Below are 22,882 nucleotides of genomic sequence, written 5' to 3'. Positions count from 1 at the left end.
AAAATCTTTCTTAACATTTATATGAAGTACTACGATAAACACTGCCGACTGAGAGTAGTATCTAATAAGCAAAAAAAGAGGAATCAGCTGTGGTTGACAAAAGGATTGCAAAATGCTCGTAAGAAGAAAAACACATTAGATAGAAGATTTAACATTCAAAAAACTAAAGAAGCAGAAAAACATATAAGATATATAAAAATAAGTTAAACATTTTGAGAGTGTGTAAGAAAGAATATTACAGTCAGTTATTAGACAAGAATAAAAACAATATCAGTGCAACATGGGGCATTCTAAACAGTATTATCAGGAATGGTGCTAAGAAAGCTGATTACCCTCACTATACAGAGGGAAATATTAGATATGATAATATGAACATGGCAGCCGAAAGGCTCAACACCTCAATACCGTAAAAGATACCACATTCCAGATACCAAAGATCGCAGAACCGCTGACATAGGTAATTTATCACTCCAGACTGGTAAATTTCCTAACAAAATGAAAACGGCTAAAGTAGTTTAACAATGGTTTCAAAAATGGAGACAAATATCAATTTACAAACTACCGACCAGTCTCCTTATTACCCCAATTTTTAAAAAATCATTTAAAAGCTATTCAACAATAGGCTGGACACATTTATTAGTAAGAATTCATTACTAGCGGACAGCCAATGCGGATACAGAACTAACATTTCAACTTCCATGGCACAAATCGAAATCACTGAGGAAATTATGCTATGCAGTGCTGTAGACCACAGTGTGCAGCTGCAGTATTTAAAGCCTTCGATACAATGAATCACAACATCCCAATTACAAAACTAGGAAGATATGAAATCAGAGGATTAGCTTTGAAATGGGTTAAAAGCTACGTAGCAGACAGGGGGCAATATGTGAAGCTAGGAGAATACACATCTGCGAGTTTGAAGGTATCGTGCTGCGTACCCAAGGGTCAATACTGGGACCAAAACTGTTTCCCCTATATATAAACATTTGAAAAGTTGTAACGGGCTTGAAACTGGTATTATTTGCAGACGATACAACCGCATTCTGCTGTGGAGATATCTTACATTGAAAATATACAACATAAAGTGGCTAGAAATACCTCAATACTGAATAAAGCTAAATTTGTTCTAGACCAAAAATCACTCCATACTCTCAACTGCTCTTTGATATTACCATATCTAACTTGTTGTGTGGAGATATGGGTAAACAACTATAAAAGTACACTACACTTATTAACTATGCTACAGAAAAGGTCAGTTAGGATGATCCATAATGCCGCAGGGAACATACAGGGAACATACAAACCCTTCATTCCTAAAATCACAATTATTAAAATTTGCAGATCTGGTAAACTATCAAACAGATAAAATTATACATAAAGCAAACTATAACATTTTACCCCAAAATGTAAAAAAAATTCTTCTCAACAAAAGAGAAGAAATATGGTCTTAGGGACAAATTAAACCTAAAACACTTATATGCACGGACAACACTAAAAACCTTCAGCATTTCTGTGTGTGAAATCAAGTTGTGGAACGGATTAAGTAAGGAACTCAAACAATGCACTAAAATGAGTGATTTCAAGAAACGTTACAAGCAGTTGATGTTTATAAAGTACAAGGAAGAAGACACCTGAGCCACTGTGCACGTACAATGCTATGTGTAACCAGTCTTGACTCCAAACTCTTCATTTTCAGTGGGTACTTTGTCCGTACTCACCATCAAACTGAGTCTCTGTCATTTAGCTGTATTTCATCAGCTATGATCAATTTCTTACCATGATAAAGTTGGTTGTACATTGAACAAATGTATTACAACTAATGTGAAACTGATGATTGGTTTGCCTCTTCCTACTCCTTCTTGGACATGCAGAATTGTGTTATGTGATGAGCTCCACTGTAATTTGTGTGCATGTTCAAGATGAATTAAACCATTAACATTCCCATTTTGCAGACGTGATCGATAAGAAAAGCAGAGAGTTGTGGCGTAACTGTGTTATGCTGATGTTATAGACGGGCGATGGAGCTGGGAGACAGTGACTTCGGGTTATGGTTTTTCCAGTTCAGAGCATCCTAACAGGCTTTTTTTGTAATAATGATATGTTACAAACACCGTTGGACTCACACGTATTAATAACAGGACAAGACATGTGCCTTACTGTATGCTAACAGGGAAATGAATGCGAACCGAGGCACAATTTTTACGTACATTTTTAATGTAAACCGAAGAAAACTGTACGCTAACTGAGGTACCGCTGTACTTTGGAAATTATGTGATGGAATTTCACTTTCAAAGCAGTAAGAATCCAGCATTGAGACACACATTACGCGTGGTATGTTGAGGTAGAGTGGTTTTTTAATAGTTGAGAATGTTACCGTAATCATTAATTCATGACGAGGCAGCCACACAAGACAGTTTGTTTGAACCCGTGTTGAAACTGCAGACTTCAAACTGCATACAAGTCTTTGAATGGTTTAAATGGGTCAAGTAAAAAAAAAAAAAAAAAAAAGATCAATAATATCCGCCATGATTTTGCATTGTGTCGTCATGTTTGTTGCTCATATTTATTCACTTTCAGGGCAGGACAAAAGGAAAAGCACCCACTTTCAAAGTGAAAGTAAATAAATCATGACACCACTTTCCTATTTGTGGAAAAAAGCAAAAAGCATCAGTCAGTCACAGCATTAGAGGCCATTTAGAAAGGCCTACATCAGCCTGGGTTGTTCCTCTGGATATACCATGATGTTATTCAGCTTGGGATGAGACACAGTATGTAGTACATTTTACTTTGTTGTTTGTTAAATTTTTATGTACGTTTTTGAATTGTGCGTTTTATTATTTGCATTGTAAGCTGCAGGATTCAATACACAGAGATTTTTACTGTAAAAAAAAATCTAATGTTACCCTTGGCAGATTTCAGGTTTTAGGGTGATTTTAGGCCCAATGTGTTAATATATTGCATACTGAAAGGAAGCCAACTAAAGCAAGATAAACAGTCTTTAAGGTGAGCTATAAGGGTAAACATAAACATACTAGCGGGAAGTCCTGCCCTGCACTACGCAGGGTTACTATATCAACTCTAATGAACAGTAAAAGTGTCCGTGTTAGTCTGGACATGTAATTGGTCACAAAACTCCTAAATTAACAAAAGCTCCTGTCAGGTAATGTGACAGGAAACATGGCACTGGTGCATCGCAGATAAGCTGCATTGTGACCTTTTTATATAAAACAATAGTGCCTTTTAAAGTCCACAACTTATTGTACATTTGTTATCTGTCTTGTCTTCCCTCTTAAACTTCAGGACTTTTGCAGAGACCTTCCACAGCCTGTGTCCAGACAAGCCGTGGGTCACCAAGCTCAGCTCAGCCGGCCTGGTTTATCTCCACTTTGGCCGTCAGCTGCTGGCCCAGCTGACGCAGCTGAAGGACGACGATAAGCAGCTGGAGGTCCTCTATGACAAAGTGAGATCCAGATGACCGCATTTGGCACTATAGCTGCGGATTCGCTTGCGCTGCGCACTAAAACAACTCAACAATCTTATTTTCCATTCCACATGGAGTCCAACATAACACGTGTCTGCTGTGTCTGTATAAATAAAAATGGATGTACCAATATGTGTTTAAATAGTGTTGTAGTGCTCTAATTATAGCTAAGCTGTTTATTTACTTAAACCGCTAAGAGTACATCAACAGCATCATTTTGAAACTTAAATAATGATTTGGATTTGAGAAAGTGGAAGAAAAACTTTGTAGCCCTCTTTGGCCACATGGTCCTTTATTAACAAGCATATTGCTACAACACAGCAGCAACAGAACCAATGTTGTAGTCGTGGTAAGGAGAAAACTGCTCAGTGAGCATGAATACCGGTGATGAGTTAATTGTAAACAACACTACGGCAAGTATAACACGCATGAGTTTCACATCTACAGTTGAGTAGTGCAAACTACTCACGATACTTCAAATGCAGAAACTGCCGTCTTGTGGGGTTAATTATTGGAAAAAAAAACTTCAGGAGGTTAACTACTTCGTTGGTTTGTCAGACCACACACCTGGTGACCATAAGTAGATACACTTATGGTATGGTGATACAAGTTTTAGAACACCACAATTTTTCCAGTTATTTACTGAAATTCAAGGCATTGAAGCCCAATGAATAGCTTGGAATGGTGCAAAGAAAAGTGCTAAACTGAAAAATAATGTGTACCGTATTTCAGAATTATACAAAAAGGCCTGTTTCACGGACCGCAAATTGGGTCAACAATTTAAAGCTGTTCTGCAGAAATGGATTGATCAAACCTTGGAAGTTGGTGCAACTAATTCCTACACGTTTTCCAAGTTCTGGAGTACTTAGTACCTCCTCTGTCTGCATAAAAACAGTGTTCGGAACACACTGTGGTACTATACCCTAGTGAACATGAGTTGAACAGCATTGTACCGGAGAAAGTAAGTTGTTGCTCCAAAAATGGCAAGAAAAAAGGAATTAACAATGGAAGAAAGACAGACCATCTTAACACTTAAAAATGTAGGTTTCCTGTCTGCAGATAAATAGGTCACCAAAATGTTAGAAACACATTTTTTATGATGCAGTACAACCACAATAATAAAAACATGTTTAAAACAAAAGACACATGCTCACAGCATGCAGAAAAAGGAAACCGTTTCTAAATGTTCTTTCTGCCTTCATCAGACAGTTGGCAGCGCAGAACGAACAGAAATAGGAGCATCTAATCGGTAATGTGACAATTCCACTGCGCCAGCTTCCAACTGAGGGCACCACAGTTCTAGTCAGTGTATTTTGGACACCGGGGGTCCGCCAGCATGAGGCCCCAGCGTACACTTTGCCAAATCTTATTGTCGCCCTAAAAATATTCACTGTTAACTTACATCATCTTCAGTCTGTTTAACGCCTCAAAAACACCTCAATTATTTGTTGACGTTTCATGTGTTCTTCCCATGCTTGTCTGGAATAACATCTTCTTTTCACACTTTGACTTTTACCTCATTGTAAAATGTCAAATGCTTGGTGACTGACCTTGAATGCACAGAGAAGAGTCTTTTATTACTTCATACATCCATTTCTGCACTGCTCTCCTATTGCTTCCAGTCTAACCTTTTGCAGTTAACTGTGAAATAGCAGCAGTCCTCTCTGGTTTAACGAGCTTGCCTTGCACTTAAGCCCTCGGTAACTACCAGTGCATTTGGACCTAATGGCTTTCAAGCACAATCTTAATTCCAACGTCCCTTCCTGCTTACCCGGGTTGAAAAGGGAGACAACGTGCATTAACATAAAACTGCAGATTTTCCGTGTCATTACAGATTCATTAAGTAAGCACTCCTCTGTCATTTTTTTTTCTCAAAGCTCTACGAGAAATTTGTGGAGGAGGTGGATGCCATTGACAACGGCATTTCACAGTGTGACGGCGAGGCACGATACACCATCACCACCACGCTGAGCGCACGTGTCAGCCACCTGAATCCACGCTGGAACAGCAAGAGTCAGGACACTGAGGTGTGTACGTGCTTTGTAGTGTAAATCATTCCATCTTGTGACAGAAAAGCCATATAAGCTCAGCATAACAAATAGGCAGTCAGAAACTCAAGCTCAGCAAAAACTCAGTCATCCCATTCTGTGTCAATATTCCAACTACAGAGGATGTCAAAAGCCCCAAAAGTCTTATAATTCGATTTCTGCCCTAATTTTCAGGATAAATATTCCTGAAAAATCTAACTACATTTTGAATTCTAACCATTATCATGCATGATGTCAGCAAAACTCAGTCTTCAGCTCAGTGAGCATCTAAAGCAGGGGTAGGGAACCTATGGCTCGGGAGCCAGATGTGGCTCTTTTGATGCCTGCATCTGGCTCTCAAACGTCTTAAAACGATAAAAATGTATTTTTGTTTTTTTGTTCGCTGACCTTTTAATGTACATTACAGAAATCACAGTGTTAAAAATAACACTCAACATATAAAACTTTGTTATGCATTTTAGTCCATCCATCCATTTTCTACCACAATGCGGGTGGCCAGAGCCAGTGCCAGCTGTCTCCAATATTTTCCGGGTCAAACACCAAAATTCGATTATCACTGGATAATGCGGTAGCCTATTCGCGGTAGCCTATTCGCATGAACTTCCCTTCCTTAAATCAAATAGTCAGATCGCTAATTCTGGAAAAAGAAAAAGAAAAAGATACGGAGTACGGAGTACGGTGCAAAAGCACATAGCACCAGAAGTCGCATTAATGGTAAGAAGTAATTTATTATTGGATTACTTCAGTGTAACAATGTTAATAAAAAGAATAACTTTAGAGGTCCTCCTTAAAAATGCCCACATTTACTTGTACTCAATGTTAAAAAATATTATATGGCTCTCAAGGAAATCCATTTTAAAATATGTGGCTTTTATGGCTCTCTTAGCCAAAAAGGTTCCCGACCCCTGATCTAAAGCAATGGTTTTCAAAGTGTGAGGCATAGCAACTTTAGAAAAATAAAGAAAAGCATCTTTTTCCAACCTGCTAAGCTAACTTTGAAGGTAAAATTGTTTTTTTAAACAATTCACCAAAAAGCTCTGTCAGCCGTCCCTCGCTACATCGCGCTTTGAATATCACTCCCTCCCTCTATCGCAGATTTCTGATCACTGTTTCTTTGTTGACTATGGCCTATTACTCTGTGTTGGAGTGGTACGTTTTTGCATGCTTATTTTGCACTTAGTTTCAAATACATTCTTACGTTTAGGATAAATACATTGGAACTTTCCCAATGTTAACAGTGACTTATGTCATATTACAGTATTGTCTGTCATATATACTATAATGGGTAATACAAGTATAAAGGTGACTATAGCGGTGTCATTTCATGTTTACAGGGCTCTGACAATGTTAAAAAAAACATTTTTAAAAGGTCATAAGCAGGTTTTCTATGCTCTAACTAAAAAAATATTCACTTTATTAATATTGAATCCTACTTCGGAAATGTACTTATTGCAGTCGGGTCTGGAACCAATTAACCACGATAAGCGAGTGACTGTACGGTTTTTACCATTATTAGAGCCCTCCAAACATGAAATACCACCTTTTATAGTCACCATCACACTCATATTACCCAAGATATTAGTTATAATCAGAGAAAATAAGACTTAAGAATTGCTTGTGTGTGGGCAGGAGGTGATGTAGGGGATGCAGAGTTGTGTTTCAGATGGAGTACGGCTGCAACAGTAGCCCATGTTATGATGATAATGATGACTATTATGTTTTTATTGTTCCTGTTGTGAGACAAATAATTATAAAATAATAAAAGCCTGTTTTTGGCGATCAAGTCTGGTGCACGTTACTAGTGACACCGAGTGTGCAGTGTAGACTACAGGTCATTTAGAACATTTTTATGCTTTAGGCGAAGAATATGTAACATTTGCTTAAATATGCATTTTTTGGACATAGCCAACCATGAAACAGTTATCATTTATTAATTAGTTTTGAAAAAACATGAGCGTGAGGCAGCAATCGAATCACAATATGTCGATGGACGAAGTAAAAAAAATAAAAATAAAGTCGGGCGTTTGCTAAGGCAGCTAAGATGTTTGTGTGAGAGCACACAGTGTGCGATGCATCCTGGAAAACATTTGGGACGATTGACAAATTGAATGACCAGCCCTCTGCTCCTATCCTCCTCCAACCCTTTGTATGAGCTACATTACCTAATCTCCTGGAAATTATATGGTGACATAATGTCATATATATTCAGAATAATGAAAACACACAATTAATTCCACAATTAATTTACATGGTACTAGTGCTGCAACTATAAAGGTATTGGTTAGGTCCTGGACAGGCCAAATCAACATAAACCAAATACAAACACTTAGTGGTTAGGTCCACAACATATCAGAAAAGAGGCAGAAGTGTCAATCACTGTTGTCCAAAGTCAAAGCTGATGTGTATGAATATCTTGTTTAGCCTAAAACACAAAGATAAAAGGTCTGATTTCATGGATGACTAAGAAAATAAAAAAAATTTACATTTGAGAGGCTTAACTGAGGATAAAAAAACGATTAATTGAAAATCAAAGTTGTTGATTAATTGGATAATTGATTAATCACTGACTCATTGATAAATTGTTGCTCTGCACATCTATTTAGTGAGTCTGGAAAAAGTGTGGAAATTTGAAATGTCAAATCTGTAGCAACCCTGGTTGAACAAACCCCTTGCAATCATCAATGTTTGTGTAGTGCACTCGCACAGGATTTATTTTTTTTAAACCACTGGGACTCAGATAACCCAGAGAGTTTGACTTTCCGCTTCCTCATTAGCGTAGTCAGGGAATGCCAGCAGGGAAACGGCACGTGTTATTGCGCGGACTCTCACAAGATAGCCACAACTCTACCTGTGCGTGTATGTGGACTATGTCAGCTGATATTTTTCCATTCTTTGGCCCCGCTCTCAGTGGACCATTGTGGCCTACTTCATTTGTGCCATTTCATTTCACACATTTCTAATTGTAGCTATGGCAGTTTCCGTCAATAACCTGCAACTCATGCAGCGATGTCGAGATCATACAGGACTTCATTGAAAAATTTGCCTGGCAAAAATCCTCAACAAACAATAATGGATTCTCATTTCCTCCATTCATTCTTTTTTAAAGCTCGGGATCATCACAGTTCCCTGCAGTGCAAGCCTGTTGCGGGAATTGCACACGTTCAAGTGTATTATATGCCTTCATTTTTCTTTGTTTCTCAGCAACGAATGGCATTGGTGCCAGACTTGTTTTCAATATAAATAAAAAGGGTAAAGACTTGTTAATGGGTTAGTTTATAGTGAACATGCTTAACATACACTTGCACATTCACCATGTCTGAAAAGGACTAGGAAGAAGCTGATTTTATTTCATCGAAATCCTAATGCTGGACTAGTTACTAAGCTAGTTGTTCTTTTTCTGTGTTTACAAGAGAAACTGGTCACACTTTGCAATCAAACAGAAGATGGACCAAGCTTTTTTCATTGCCTTAACTGTATGTGTTAATTCTACATGTCACCAGGAGGGTTTCAAAAAGGCTCTGGCAATGGTTGGGCAAGAGTTTCTGGACTGTTTGGATTTCTACAAGTCCTCATGGTTGCCAGCACGCCAGATTGTGGAAGACGCCGTCAACCAGCGACACAAGGTACAAAATCAATTTATCTCATAACATGACAAAAAATATAAAACCTTTTAAAGGAAAACAGCACTTTTTTTTTATTTTGCCCATCATCCACAATCCTTATGTGAGACATGAACACGCATATTTATCTTTTCTGTGTTCTAAAGATATAAAAACTGCTTAAAAAGAGGCAGCTAAGAATGCGTCTAATGAGACACTAGTTTTCCCGCTTACAAAGCCCTCTGAAAAAAACCTTCAGTATCGCCACATTTGCATAATGTGACCCGCATATTCGCGAAGCTACAGCGACATTGTTACAGTCATCCCTCGTTATTTGCTGTTTGAATATCTCTCCTTCACTATATCACGGTTTTTCAAACAATAATGAATTAACAGATGATGGCTGTTTCGTGGTTGACTATGGCCTATTATTAGTCAAAACAAGTTAATTTGTAGTATTGTGGTCACTAGGCATCAGTAACAATGAGACATGATGTTAGATTACATTACCCTTCACACTGCACACACTGGCTAGTTTGCTTGCTATATGCTAGCGGCGGCCGTCCCTGCAGTGATCACATAGCCTGCGAAATGTGAAGTATATAAAACGTGATGGAGGTTTTTGGAGGTGTTTTTGGAGGTGTGCTTTGTAGGCAGAATGGGTGTGTCCCATTACGTGCATTAATTAGCTGCATCTTTTACGCTGCTTTTATATCTCTAGAAGGCACAGAAGAGAGAGACGTGTGTTCTTGTCTCACATAAGGATTGTGGATGATGGGCAAAATTAAAATGCATAAAAGTGAAATATATCTACTCACCAGAGATGTCAATTTCTCCTCAGTCAGCCATTGTGGGTGTAACTTATCTTCTTGAACATTACATTGATTTGGCAACACATACAGTGAATGAAAAAATTATTAGACCTTCCTTGTTTCTTCAGTTTAAGGTACATTCGTTTGGACAAATATAATTACATCAAATTCAACTTTTGCATCAAAATTCTGCCATATTTAGTTATGTCACAGGAGCAAAATAGTAAGCCCCCGTCACACTAAGCACGAATCAAGCAGAACCAGCTGGATTGAAAAAGTTTCAAAACTTGCGCCACATTTGGGAGAGGATTTGAAATTCCTAAGAATGCCGTTTGAGTACTTAGTTTACGTTTCGAACCCGTCTTGCATTATTCTTGCTCGTTGGACTTGAATGCAGTTGGAACACAGTGGGAATATTAAGAATACTGTTAGAATGCAGTCAGAATATTTAGACAGCACTTCGAACGGCGTACGAATGCATTCAATTGCTGCCCGAAGTCTGGCTGCAAGCTGTTGCATCATCAGAAATAGGAGCTGGCTCTTCAGGGGCTTCTTGGGTTGCAGCACCTCTGTGCTGTCCACGGTGGCAGCCGGTGGTGGAGTTGGCGGCATGACACGATGTGCCGGCAGCCGGTGGTGGAGCTTGGTTCCTTTTTTCCTCGGCGACATGATGTCATGTGAATTGGCAACGCATCAAAGATGTTTAAGCGGCCTTAGCGTATGAATTGATGTGAAAAAGGCGACACTTTATAGTGATGTTTCAGCGCCACCTGGCTGCGTTTTTTTTCCCAATGTGATTAGAATATTTGGAATGCTGTTAGAATACCATAACAATATTTACAATGTAATCAGAGTGCAGTTAAAATACCTTTCAAATACCGTTGGATATTTTTCCACTTCGAATCCACCTTTAAAGTTTTTAGCATGCTCAAAACATTCTGGCCTGCCAAAAGAATGGGCCTTAATATTTGGAATGCGCTCAGAATGCAGTCAGAATGTTTTGAATGCACTTCAAATATCTAGGAATAAACCAGGAATTTTCATTCAGTGGCATTCTGGCTCATTCCACCTCTAGTGTGACGAGGGTATTAGAAACTGTTAGTGCCAGCTTTCTTGCAAAACATCAATAAACAGTCGTCATACAGTATTTGTCTTCCCAGAATTGTAATTCAGCGTTTTTAATTTGTTCCAATTATGCATACAACATCATAGCCTCTGCACTCTTGTGCGAAATAACATTATTGTCCTCTTTAGCTAACCTGTGGACTTCCCTGTCACCCCTATATATATATATATATATATATATATATATGGTCAAATCATTTGTTTCCTCTTACAGCAAATGGTTGGCTTACATCTTAGATGTTTATTGTTCTGTCAGCCATGTTTAGAAGCAAATGTGACCATTCAAACATATTAAAATTAAGTATGCACATTGTCATTATGTGTAGATTAAAATGCCCCCATTACCAAACACTTGAGTAACATCTTTTGTTTGTTTTTTTGTAATTGAATCTCTTGTATCACCTCTGAAAGTCTACCATGAGTGCATATTGATGTTCAGAAACTTGTTTGGACACTACAGTACATGACAGAATTTCCCCCTCCTGTCATGTGTCCAGGTAGATCCCAGTGGGCAGGTGCTGCTGTTCTGCCAGGGCGGGTGTCCTTGGAAGGAGCATCTGTTTGCCCTGGAAAAGGAGCTCCAAGTAGAGACACCAATCAAGTTTGTGCTTTACCCCGACCAGAACGGACATTGGAGGGTCCAGTGTGTCCCGGCGGGCCTCAACACCTTCCAAAACAGGTAATAACAGGCAACAGCAGCGAGTGGATTTGTTAACAACGTCTGCTTGACAAGGTTCTAGCTATACTAGAGCTCCTTGCACAACACAAATTATGCATGCGGGACCCAATTGAATACATAGTGACAGGCTGCACAGTCTCCCACATGTGTTAAGTTGACTCACTGCTTGCTGGAGCGTTTGACAACAACTCATGGAAGTACAGAAATCCTCGCTTGTAGAATGAGCAGAATCCTTTAGCGGAAACAGAGATCATTGCTCTGTAGAGAAACGAAAGGATGTAAACACATCTCAACAGAAGCAGCCCTGCCATCCTGCGTACTTCCCTTTTTATTTCTGGAAAACACCACATGTCCACTTGCCTACTGGACGAATGTTTTCATTTACAGCCAATTATTAGCAGGAATTCAACTCCTTTTGTGAAGGTGGATTTTAATGAATGCGAGTTCCAGAGGTGTAATCTCGGCAGCACCGCCCTCTATTGAACAAGTCTCTTTAATTAGAACGTCACCACAGGCGACCCACATCAACCCAGGGGAATGCTATGCATTGGAACAAGGTCAGACCAAATTTACATAACTATCTGCAACAGGCCACTATATTCAGTTTTAAAATTAGGGCATTTAAAATAAATGTGATTGTTCTTCATGTTCTCCTAAACTTGAAAGTTGGTAAAGTTAAAACAACAACAACAACAAACAAAACATTTATGGCTTCAAAACAGGATAGTAGGGCAATCTCCTAGATCAGGCGTGTCCACAGTGCGGCCCGTGGGCCACAGCTTTTTTTTATTGGCCTACAGATAAAATTAAACACATTATATAGAAAAAGGAAAACTGTAAAATGGTCCAAATCCCCCCAAAATGGTGGTGATGTCTAATTTGCATGTGCATGTATTGGGGAAAAAAAGGCTAAAAAAAAACAAGATACACTCCTGAATATTAAGTTAAATGTTAAGACCAGATGAAAAATTGCAACAATTTACATTTGGCACTGTTGGATCTTAAGGAGTTTCTATGTAGAGCTTCAAAAGAAGAAATGGGCGTGAGACAAAACACATTTTGAGCAAGCAATTTATTGCAAACCAGCATGAAAGTGAAATAGGCTGTTCATCAGCTGATCACAAGTTCAAGACCACAGCCTTTAAAAGCCAAAATCTTGGCAAAAATGTTGATTCAGTGTCATTTTCTGTCAGGTATTCATAATGTCATGATCTCTTGATGGCAAAGGCAAAAGATGCTTTCAGTGTATATATATTTAACCAGTATATATTTAAATAATTTTTTTTTTTTTTAGGTTATCCCTTTTTGCTCTGTTTTTCAAATTTTTGCTGGTTTTTAATGTTTATTTTACTACTACAATGAGCCACGGGCTCATAAAAAAACAAGCCGCTGCCCGCAAATGGCCCCCAGGCAGCTCTTTGGACACCCCTGGTTTACATATCAAACGATGGAAGAGTGTTTACAGTCTTGATAGCGCTATTGCTAGTCATGGCTCTGGCCAGTCAAAGGCTTGGCTGCACGCTTGTGGGGTTGTTCTGCATGTTTCACACCTTGCCTTTCACAGCAGTGGTAATTCACACTAGTCAGGCTTGTGGAGGTGCCTTGCATGTTTGGACCTCTGCTCCCACGGTGAATATTTTGCCTTTCGTGACCGCCTGTATTTTGATTAGAGTAAATGCATGATGTAAGAAAGGTAAATGCGTATTGTGTGGGAATTCAGAGCGGAGTTACAATGCATACCGCCACCTAACCAGTAGCGAGCAGGCTGCCACATGAAATGAATGTATGGGAAACACTGGTGTCGCAGGAATTCTCTTAAGTGTTTTTCGTGGTTTCGTGGTTGTGTAAATTTTGTCCAGTATAGTAGTAATAATAATAGTAAAGAATAATAGTAAGAATTTCAAGATTCAAGGTCCCTTTGTCACCAACACCACAAAGCTGAGATGTAGCCTCTTTGAAATGTGATTTGATTGCTTAGCATAGCTTCACCCACATTGGATTGATTGGATTACTGTGTTTAATGAGTTATAATGTTGGAAATAAAATACCTTTTGCAAATTAATTTCTCCAAAAACCTGCACATTTAAATGAATGATGCTCCTCATCCTCTAATCTTGCTGCTTAATGGCGACGATGCAGGGAGCAAGGGCTATGGTGTGACTGTCTCAGGTGATTAACACCTATCATGTCTGGCTCCTGTCAGCTCTGGAGGGGAAATGTTTACCCGGCGAGCCCGTCCACAAAGCTGCTCTATTAACGTCATCGGTGGCCCCACTGGGGCTCTGGAGTTGTTGACTCGCCGCCCCGAATCCCAGCATGCTACACACTTTGTAAAAGCTTGTATTTTCTGTGTGAGATATATATTGTTTTCATATTCAACCAACTGCTTGTCTTTTTCTCACCGAACTGTGGTTACTGTGCTGTCATTTGCAAACCATTCTGCTATTGGATATTGATCCCAGCTTTAACAAATGACACTGTACCACTGAATGGACACGCGTTGACACACGTTTACTTTAACATAAGTGCTTGTCAGATGGGCGCACACAGTGGAGCAGCCTGAAAGCGGGCTGTCTTCCTTGCTTTTTTTCTCGCTGGCCTCAATGTGTCTTTTTAAAAATGGCTGCAAGAAGCCTTTGTCTTCAACTGTGCTCTAGAGACAACCTGAAAGCAGGTGACAGGGTTGATTTGTGTTTTCTAAAGGTGAGGCAACGATTGAATGAATGAATGAATGGTATTGTAAGGATCAGCAGTTCAAACAAATGCCAATGGGTCCTTAGAGAACAAGCTACAGTATACAGGAACAGTTCATTATAGGGGTGTAATGTTTTAAGATGATGGGTCTGTTCAGTTTACTGGTACAATAATGGAACAAAAAACAAAACTTTAGCATTGAACAGCTTTATTTTATTTATTTATTTATTTTTTTAAGGAAATTCGGCAAACCGCTATATAATTCTCCAGTAAATACAATTCTCAAAAAAAAGAAAAAATTACTAATAATAAATGTCAAGAGATTAATAATGCCACAAAGCTGTGTCTTTGAATATCAGTGATGTTATTAGACCACCCTTGTTTCTTCAGTTTCTTATTCATGTTAATGCCTGATACAACTAAAGGTACCTTTGTTTGGACAAATATAACAATGACAACAAAAATAGGTCATAAGAGTTACATTTGTTGGCAGTACAATGCTATAGCTTTTCATGTAAGAAAAAGAAGTGATTTTTTTGTTATTATCAAGAAAACCATGGAAGCTGCTAGATATCAGCTCTTAAATTAAACTGCTATGAGCTATATTTGTTATCATAATTTATCTTTAGTTGTACCAGGAATGAAAATGAATCAATAAACTGAAGAAACAAGGGTGGTCTAATCATTTTTTCCATGACTGTAGGTTTTCAATGTAGTGAGTCCTCAGGACCCACAAGTGGTGATTTGATTGAGTCCCTGGGAAATTCAATGGGTCCTTGTTGTTTTTTTCTTAAATTGTAGTGTTAAACTCCTTTGATGGTGGTATGGTATGACATGGTTGTAGTTAATGTATTTGTTAATTTATGTTCAAAATGTATAAAACAAATACATTTCCAAATATGAAGTTTATTGCAAAACCACTGTCACAGTGGAATGACTTACAACATTCAAATAAAATAGCATTTTTGTAGCATAGCTGGTGCATTTGTTTGATTTGTGGATAGATGTGCTTCTTTTGTAGTGAAAATGTTGCGGTACATGAAATTGTCATCTAAAATGCGCAGCCAGTTGTACAGTATGTGGTGAGAAAAGTTGGCTTTTTTGGGGAGGTGGCTGCAGAAGGTAGAGGTACTTCTTTTGCAGTGGGCTCATCAGGCTCAGTACAGGAGGACAGAAGTACGTACAGGCAATGTTGAGGTACTGTCCCTAGGCTGATCTATAGTACTGGAAGCAGAAAATACAGATGCAATAAATAGTCTGTTGACTCGCGGTAAGTTTGATCTTTTTCTTTTGTGGCATTTTTGCGTTCTTTCCTTGCTTACTGGAGAAAAACAGGATCTGGTCGGAAGTGGCATGTATGCGCAGACGATGTCTGAGCTTAACTCTGTGAGGAACCACAACTCTTGTTAACTATTTAGCTTGTTAACTTTTGTTCCATCGTCACCATTTATTGGTAATCATTTAAGAGAGAAGGGGAGTGTTACTGCAGCTGGAACTAATGCCTTACAACACTCATTTTTATTGAACAAATGGGAGGAGAAGTATAAGATACAAGGAATAATGCTCTACAAGCCGGCCAATCACAGCCTTTACGGTTCCCGTACACAATGTTTCTAAATAATAAAACATACAGTATGTAAGTGCATATATAATAGTCATTGCATCCGGTTAGGAAACAAATTACAGCTGAGATAGCACTAATTAGTCACAAGCAGTGCCACTTAAGACCAGCCAAGCAACAATAAACAACTCAACAAAGAGATTGGCACATTAAGTTATCACATCAATAACTCAAAGAACAAAACGTCATGAAGACACAAACGATGCCTGTTTCTAACCACTGAAAGGTAGACAATGAGCTACACGCTGATTTTCAGCAACCTTTGTGCTCTGAGCAGGAAATAGAACATTGTGCTTTTTCGACTGCTGAGATGAGTGCGCAATGACGGTCTCAAAGAGCAACCACTGACAAGAAAAACAATCAGTAACGTCATTTTTACACTGTCGCGTCTCTGGAATACTTTCAGACCTAGATGATATCCTGTTGGTTACAGTTCGACCCTCACTTTGAGAAAAATAATACGGTGGTCCCCGTGCTGCCCATGCTCCTTATGTCCGGTGATGATGCGTTCAAGGGTGCTTTGTAATTCAGGCTTAACACGGAGCGTTAGGCGAATATAGACCTTCAGACATAAACTGAGTGAAACAAAATGCATACCTGGAAAGAAGATGTACAAAGGTACAAAAAATGTGTACATGTTGGCAGGTCGTTGCTAGTCACTTAAATTTAAACACGAGTTGATGTTTACAGTGAATAATTTTTCATGGTAAAAATGTAACAGTTTGTAGCCTCTTTACAAATTAAAAAAATATACAGTGGAACCTCTGTTAGTGTACGCCCCAGTTAGCATATTTTTTGGTTAACAAAAATTCATGGCAAAATTTTGCCTCTGGTTGCGTACATTTTCTGGTTAGCGTACAATATGGCCTGCATCTTTTCGTGTTCTTAACTGTGCTCTTAATGTATTCGAACCATAAAACGTCCTTGTTAGCAGCCTATTAGCTTGCTACTACATGGAAACAGGAACTGGAAGTCTGCTCCATCACCATCTTTGATGTCATCAGCGGTTGACTCTGTAGCTCTTTGGCCAACTAACACAGTTACGCCACAAGTCTCTCGTTTTCTTTTGATCACGGCTGCAAAATAAGCCAAAACGTAGCCAAAGAAAAGTTGCAAGTGCCCTCATAAAGAAGGTGAGCAATACTATTGAATTCAAGAAATAACTGTTAGCAAACAGGACGGTGGTGTCCCAGCCACATTGCCGTCTTTGTCAACAATCACATCTTCAATCAAGGTAAAAGTGATGTTAAATGTTGACTTATCCCTTTAATTCATCATTTATATGTTTTTTGAACTGTTTTCTGCATGTAAAACGTAATTGTACAACTCTAAAAATGTTTTCTGGAATGGATTAATTAGATTGGATTGGATCATTTCTTAGGAATCAGCGGGATAGAAAATGGATGGATGGATGGATGGATGGATGGATAATTTCTTCTGGGAAAAATGTATTCGGTTAGAGTCGGACCTTCTGGAAAGGATTAATGACGCTAACCAAGGTTCCACTATGTTAACAAAAAAATGTCAGTATTTTATACTCACCCCATTCACATTCCACCATTCTGTGATGTGCCATATTTCTATATTTACTGCAAGGTCTCGTAGCAATATTTGCTCGTTGGTAGGGATGAATCGGATACTCGTTGTATACGATACAGATCATGTAAATGTGTGAACAGATACAGATAGTGGTGTACTCGCTCATCCCTACTAGTTGGTATCAAGTAGTGAAATCCATTGCTCCATTGCCATGACAACTACTTAATATACTGTTAATATTAGCTTTAGATCAATCAAATTCCACATTATAGACACAAACTATTTCATATGTGCTAATGCATGGATTTAGGCATGCATGTGCCTGTGTAAGTTATTGCATGCATGTATCTCAGCAGTGTGCCATTGAAAAGAAAAGTGACATGCACATAAGTCTGACGCATCTCTGTGCTCATTCATCCCACTGCCTTGTCACAACACTTATTCATTCCTCACAACAATAAAACATCTCTCTCATATACATACGACATGTTCAGCAGTTACAAGTGTTTATTCAATTAAATTCCAGCTTACTGCCAGACGTGCTCAATCTTATCTCCCCCTCTCCTCGCCCCAAGCTCAAGTCATGCAGCATGCTTTGACTTGTTTTGTTATTGTGGCTGTGACCTCTATTTTCTACATACGCCGCACCTCCCAATACACACCCGCCCATTTCTGTGTAGCAGTGGATAATTTCATTAAAATCTGTCACATGCTATAAAGAATTTGCAGTATTTGTGTTGTCCCATGAACAAACACATTTGAATTCTATTATAAAATGTTAATTGTATTGATTTTTTTCCCCCTCCAGTCCTTTTTGAAAGTGTGCTCACCTAATGTTAAAACACAGAGACAGACGAGTTGGTTTTTAGATGGTTACTTATGCCTCTTTTCCACTGCACGGTACCTGCTTGGGTTGAGACTAGGGCTGCAACTAGCGATTATTTTAATAACCAATTAATCTGTTGATTTTTTTTTTTTATTAATCTGATTTAAAAAAAAAAACATTTTAAATTCCGCCTCTTTGCAGCAATTCCCTTAAGAATGCATGAATGGACTTTTTCTCTCCCCAAAATCATAGCGACGAGGAAGAGGAATTTCTCCGACACCGAAATTGAAGTAGAGAAGTATAAACAATCAACTGACAAACATCACAAACACTCTGCTGCAAATCAACAAGTCACTGGCACAGACTGCTACACGTGCATCAACAATAAATAAATAAGAAATAACAAATAAATAAACCTTAGGAGCAGGCTTTGTGTTTGGCATCGGCTCGTCTACCGTGGGGGGGAGGGGCAGCGCCTTGTTTGATGGTCAAGTTGTGAAGCACGTAGCAAGATGATACGGCCTGCGCTGGACAGGCACAGCCATAGCTATTTGTAGTTTCACTGTTCTACCACTAGGTTTTGTGTGTACGCATGGTAAGAGTTGTGTATAAATGTATGCATTATCCTATGCACAAGTACAAGTGGATAAATCCCATACTTTGGGAATGTTCTTACGCACGCACTATGCACACATCTCTGCAGTGGTTTGCTTCGCAAGATATCAGAAACAGTCAAAAGGTGACGTGTGTGAGTATCTTGTTTTGCCTGAAACACAAAGATAATACGTCTGCTTTCATGGATGATGAAAGGAAATAAAAAAAAATAGGCACATTTGAGAGGCTGAAATCAGGATATTTACAGTACATTTTTAAATGAAACGATTAATCGATTACCAAAATAGGTGTTGATTATCATCGATTCATCAATTAATCGTTGCAGCTCTAGTTGAGACAACTTACTTGTAGTTGATGCTTTTCCTTCGGTTGACGTAAACAACTGCTGACCGTCATTGTGTCATTGGAGAACCTAGAACCTTCAAAAGTAAATACAGTCAAACCTGTCTATAGCGGCCACTAAAGGGAAACGGCAAAAGTGGCCGCTATAGGCAGGTCGCCGTTATATACAGGTGGCCGCTACGACAGGTTTGACTGTACTAGGGATGCATGATTACATTTTTGCATTTTGCATTTTTATTTTCAAGCTGATACCAATAACTTTTTGTAGCTATTGTTTTCAACTTTTTTTTAACTGTAGTTTGTGCACACCTGGAGGTAAGGATTCCAACAAAGTTGGATTTGACAAACTGTACCTGCAGATTTGTCCTTCCAAAATATCATGACATCACTACAGTGCCTGACAAAAGTCTTGTCTCTTATCCAAGCTGGAGGAACAGTAAATACACTTTTAGTTTCTCATTTGGATTCAGAAATTGCTTGTATGAAAGGCAAAAGCTCCTAGATTATGTTTATTACAGCAAAATAAAGCCTTGTATCGTTCATTGAGTTTTATCATTTAATTACAGTAGAAAGGTCAGACTGTGCTTGGACAAAAGCCTTTTCACATACCAAAATAAGCAGGCAGGTACCCTGACTTTATGTTCTAATGTTTTATAGCAGGTTTGTGTGTTCAAAGGAAAATACCATTTCTACCATACATTATTTTGCTATGTGACAAGACTTTTGTCCAAGCACAATCTGACCTTTTTGTCCCAATTAAATGATAAAACTCCATGAATAATACAAGACTTTATTTTGCTATAATAAGCATAATCTAGAGGCTTTTGTCTTTGATATAAGCTATTTCAGATTCCAAATGAGCACCTAAAAGTGAAGTTCTTGTTTATTGTTCCTACAACTTGGATAAGCGACAAGACTTTTGTCAGACACTCTACTATTTACAAAACATAAATAGCGGCAGCGCAGAAGTACAAACCGTGGCTCCAAAGAGTTTACTGACAAAAGCTGGTATCTTCAACAATGGTAAAGGGCTGGCCGTCCAGCGGCATCATTTCCATGAGGAAATCGCAGATTGCTCTAGCCCTTACGTTTCTGGCAAACTTATTTGCACTTTTGAACCTCTGCGGCGATACGAACAAGCCCCGGGCGTCGTAGTGATGCTGCCGTTTCAGGTGGCCGATAAGGTTTCATGTGTTGAAGCGCAATGGGTTTTTTTTTTCCCCTCATCGCGGAATGCTTGCAGAGCATTTGGTAAAATATCTTCCTCTAAAACAGGGGTGTTGAATTTACAGCCTGCGGGCCAACTGACCCGTATCCATCCATCCATTTTCTATACCGCTTAATCCTCATTAGGGTCGCGGGGGCATGCTGGAGCCTATCCCAACTGACTTGGGGCGACAGGTGGCGTACACCCTGGACTGGTCGCCAGCCAATCACAGGGCACATATAGACAAACAACCATTCACACTCACATTCATACCTATGGACAATTTAGAGTCGCCAATTAACCTCACCTGCATGTTTTTGGGAATGTGGGAGGAAGCCGGAGTACCCGGAGAAAACCCACGCGCACACGGGGAGAACATGCAAACTCCACACAGAAATGCCCAGGGGAGAATCGAACCTAGGTCTTCCCGATCTCCAGACTGTTCCTGTGTTGGCCAACATGCTAACCACTGACCCGTATCAAAGTCTAAAAATATAATTGACTTTGGCCAGCGCACATGTACTTAACTGTTTTATACTTCTGAGTTTAAACACTAGGTGGAGCTACTGTCTTGAACAAGGCTCCCCTTCGGGCAATGGCTCAAGCCGGGGGAAGGTGTGCCGAGTACGGATGCAGGCTGGTAGGTACCCGCCGCATCATTAGCCTGAACAAAGAGGCTTGGCTTGGTGCTAATTAGCCGAGCTAATGCTTTGCAACATAGGCTACATTCACACTGCAGGTCAAGTCAAATTTTTTTTTGCTCAAATGTGACCTGTATCTTTTTTTCATGTCAGTGTGAACAGTACAATTCCGACTTTTTCAAATGCGACCCTGTTCGTATGTAGATACGTCATGGAAAGAACAAGAGTGGAATAGCGTCCTTTTTGGCCCCAGTGATGCAAACAAGTAGTATGACAAAACATCGATCTAACTCATTAACAACAACTGGGAAATAAACTCATATGTACTGCGAAGAGTGAAGACTTGCCACTTTGGAACCAGTTGTGCTAGTACGTTGCGTTGAAGCTAACAAGCTCCCAGCATGTACGCCAGTGCAGTAATTCTACGCTTGATCACAAAAAACCCCCACAAAAACAGGATGCCATTTGTCAAGTTTTTTGTTTCTTTTAATTCAAAGGTAATTCAATTAAACATGATCTCATTACATCGTCCCTTTAGGACATCAATAACGTCCTACTTCTGTACCTGATGGCAAACATATTTTAATATAATATAGTTATAGGTTTTAATTTATACTTTTACTGAGTATATTTCACACATACTGTATATTTGTACACATTGCATAACTGCATGAACCCCATAGCACATGACAACCGGGTAAATGTCTGGTCATACTGCTATACATGCGCTGCTATACATAGTACTCGGATGAATTGTACTGCATAGAATAAGCGAAATAATTTGAGTTAAAGTTCAGAGTGTATTATTCAAAGTGTTGTAAATATTTTTACTTTTGCTGCAAATGAATATCTGCTCCAAATATATCGGCATCCTTGACTAAAAATTGGTACCGGCCCTGAAAAAAACATACCGGTCAATCTTTACTCGGAAGCTTACTTGCTGCTGCGCCGGAGCTCCGGATATTGCACTGTTAGACTCCACAGTCTCTGCTTTGCTGCAGAGGCCCCTTTTCTGGCTGCCCTCAGTCTCCTCTTGGATAAAATTTCTCTGTGCTTTGGAGAAGTAAAGAGCCGATGCTCATTCTCTTCCGTTGTTTAGCACCTTCTTAGTTAGTTTATTATCCTCCTTTTGCGCTGCACAGTATGTACAAAGTTTGACATGGCTCTACTTGCTATATTAATCTTGATGCTTTTCCATTGGTTGAAAAAAAAACACGGCTGGTCGCTTATGGTCGAGCTGATTAACCATTATAACATTTAAGGATGCACAGCCAGTGACCCCTTGGATAAAATTTCTCCTTACCATAGACAGGAGACCCTCATTCTCATCCGTTGCTGTTACGTGTTAGCGTGTCTGGTTCTCATAGAATCAGCTGTCCCAAAACAAAGCGGGTAGACCTGAAGGTATTGGGCAGTCAAAAAGCAGCACTAGTTAATTATTGGTGGCGCACGGGCCAAAGAAAGAACCCATTATCTTTTGATGGATAAGTGTAAATGTGTGTATTGCAGAATTAAATTTCTGAGCCGTAATGTGTCCAGTGAGTATGTACTTTCTCCAAGTGCTACACACATTGGTAGTGTAGCTGGTGACATACTGTCATTCTCCCTCTTGCATATTGCATTTCCTGCAGCTCCTCTTCCTGTTAGCCCTTA

General features: G+C 39.2%; 1 protein-coding gene across 1 annotated transcript in view; it reads left to right on the top strand.

Moving 5' to 3' along the window:
* Positions 1 to 22,882, top strand: part of myg1 (myg1 exonuclease) — a 43,632-nt gene that overhangs the window by 15,524 nt on the left and 5,226 nt on the right. The window contains exons 3-6 of the mRNA XM_054784874.1: positions 3,301 to 3,460; positions 5,359 to 5,508; positions 9,030 to 9,152; positions 11,563 to 11,744. Coding sequence (XP_054640849.1) covers positions 3,301 to 3,460; positions 5,359 to 5,508; positions 9,030 to 9,152; positions 11,563 to 11,744 — 615 coding nt within the window. The remainder of the gene's footprint in view (positions 1 to 3,300; positions 3,461 to 5,358; positions 5,509 to 9,029; positions 9,153 to 11,562; positions 11,745 to 22,882) is intronic.

This window comes from Dunckerocampus dactyliophorus, chromosome 8 (genome assembly GCF_027744805.1).
Source record: "Dunckerocampus dactyliophorus isolate RoL2022-P2 chromosome 8, RoL_Ddac_1.1, whole genome shotgun sequence".
Lineage (NCBI taxonomy): Eukaryota > Metazoa > Chordata > Actinopteri > Syngnathiformes > Syngnathidae > Dunckerocampus > Dunckerocampus dactyliophorus.
The sequence above is the reverse complement of the archived record's forward strand: the minus strand, read 5'-3'. Positions and strand labels throughout refer to the sequence as shown.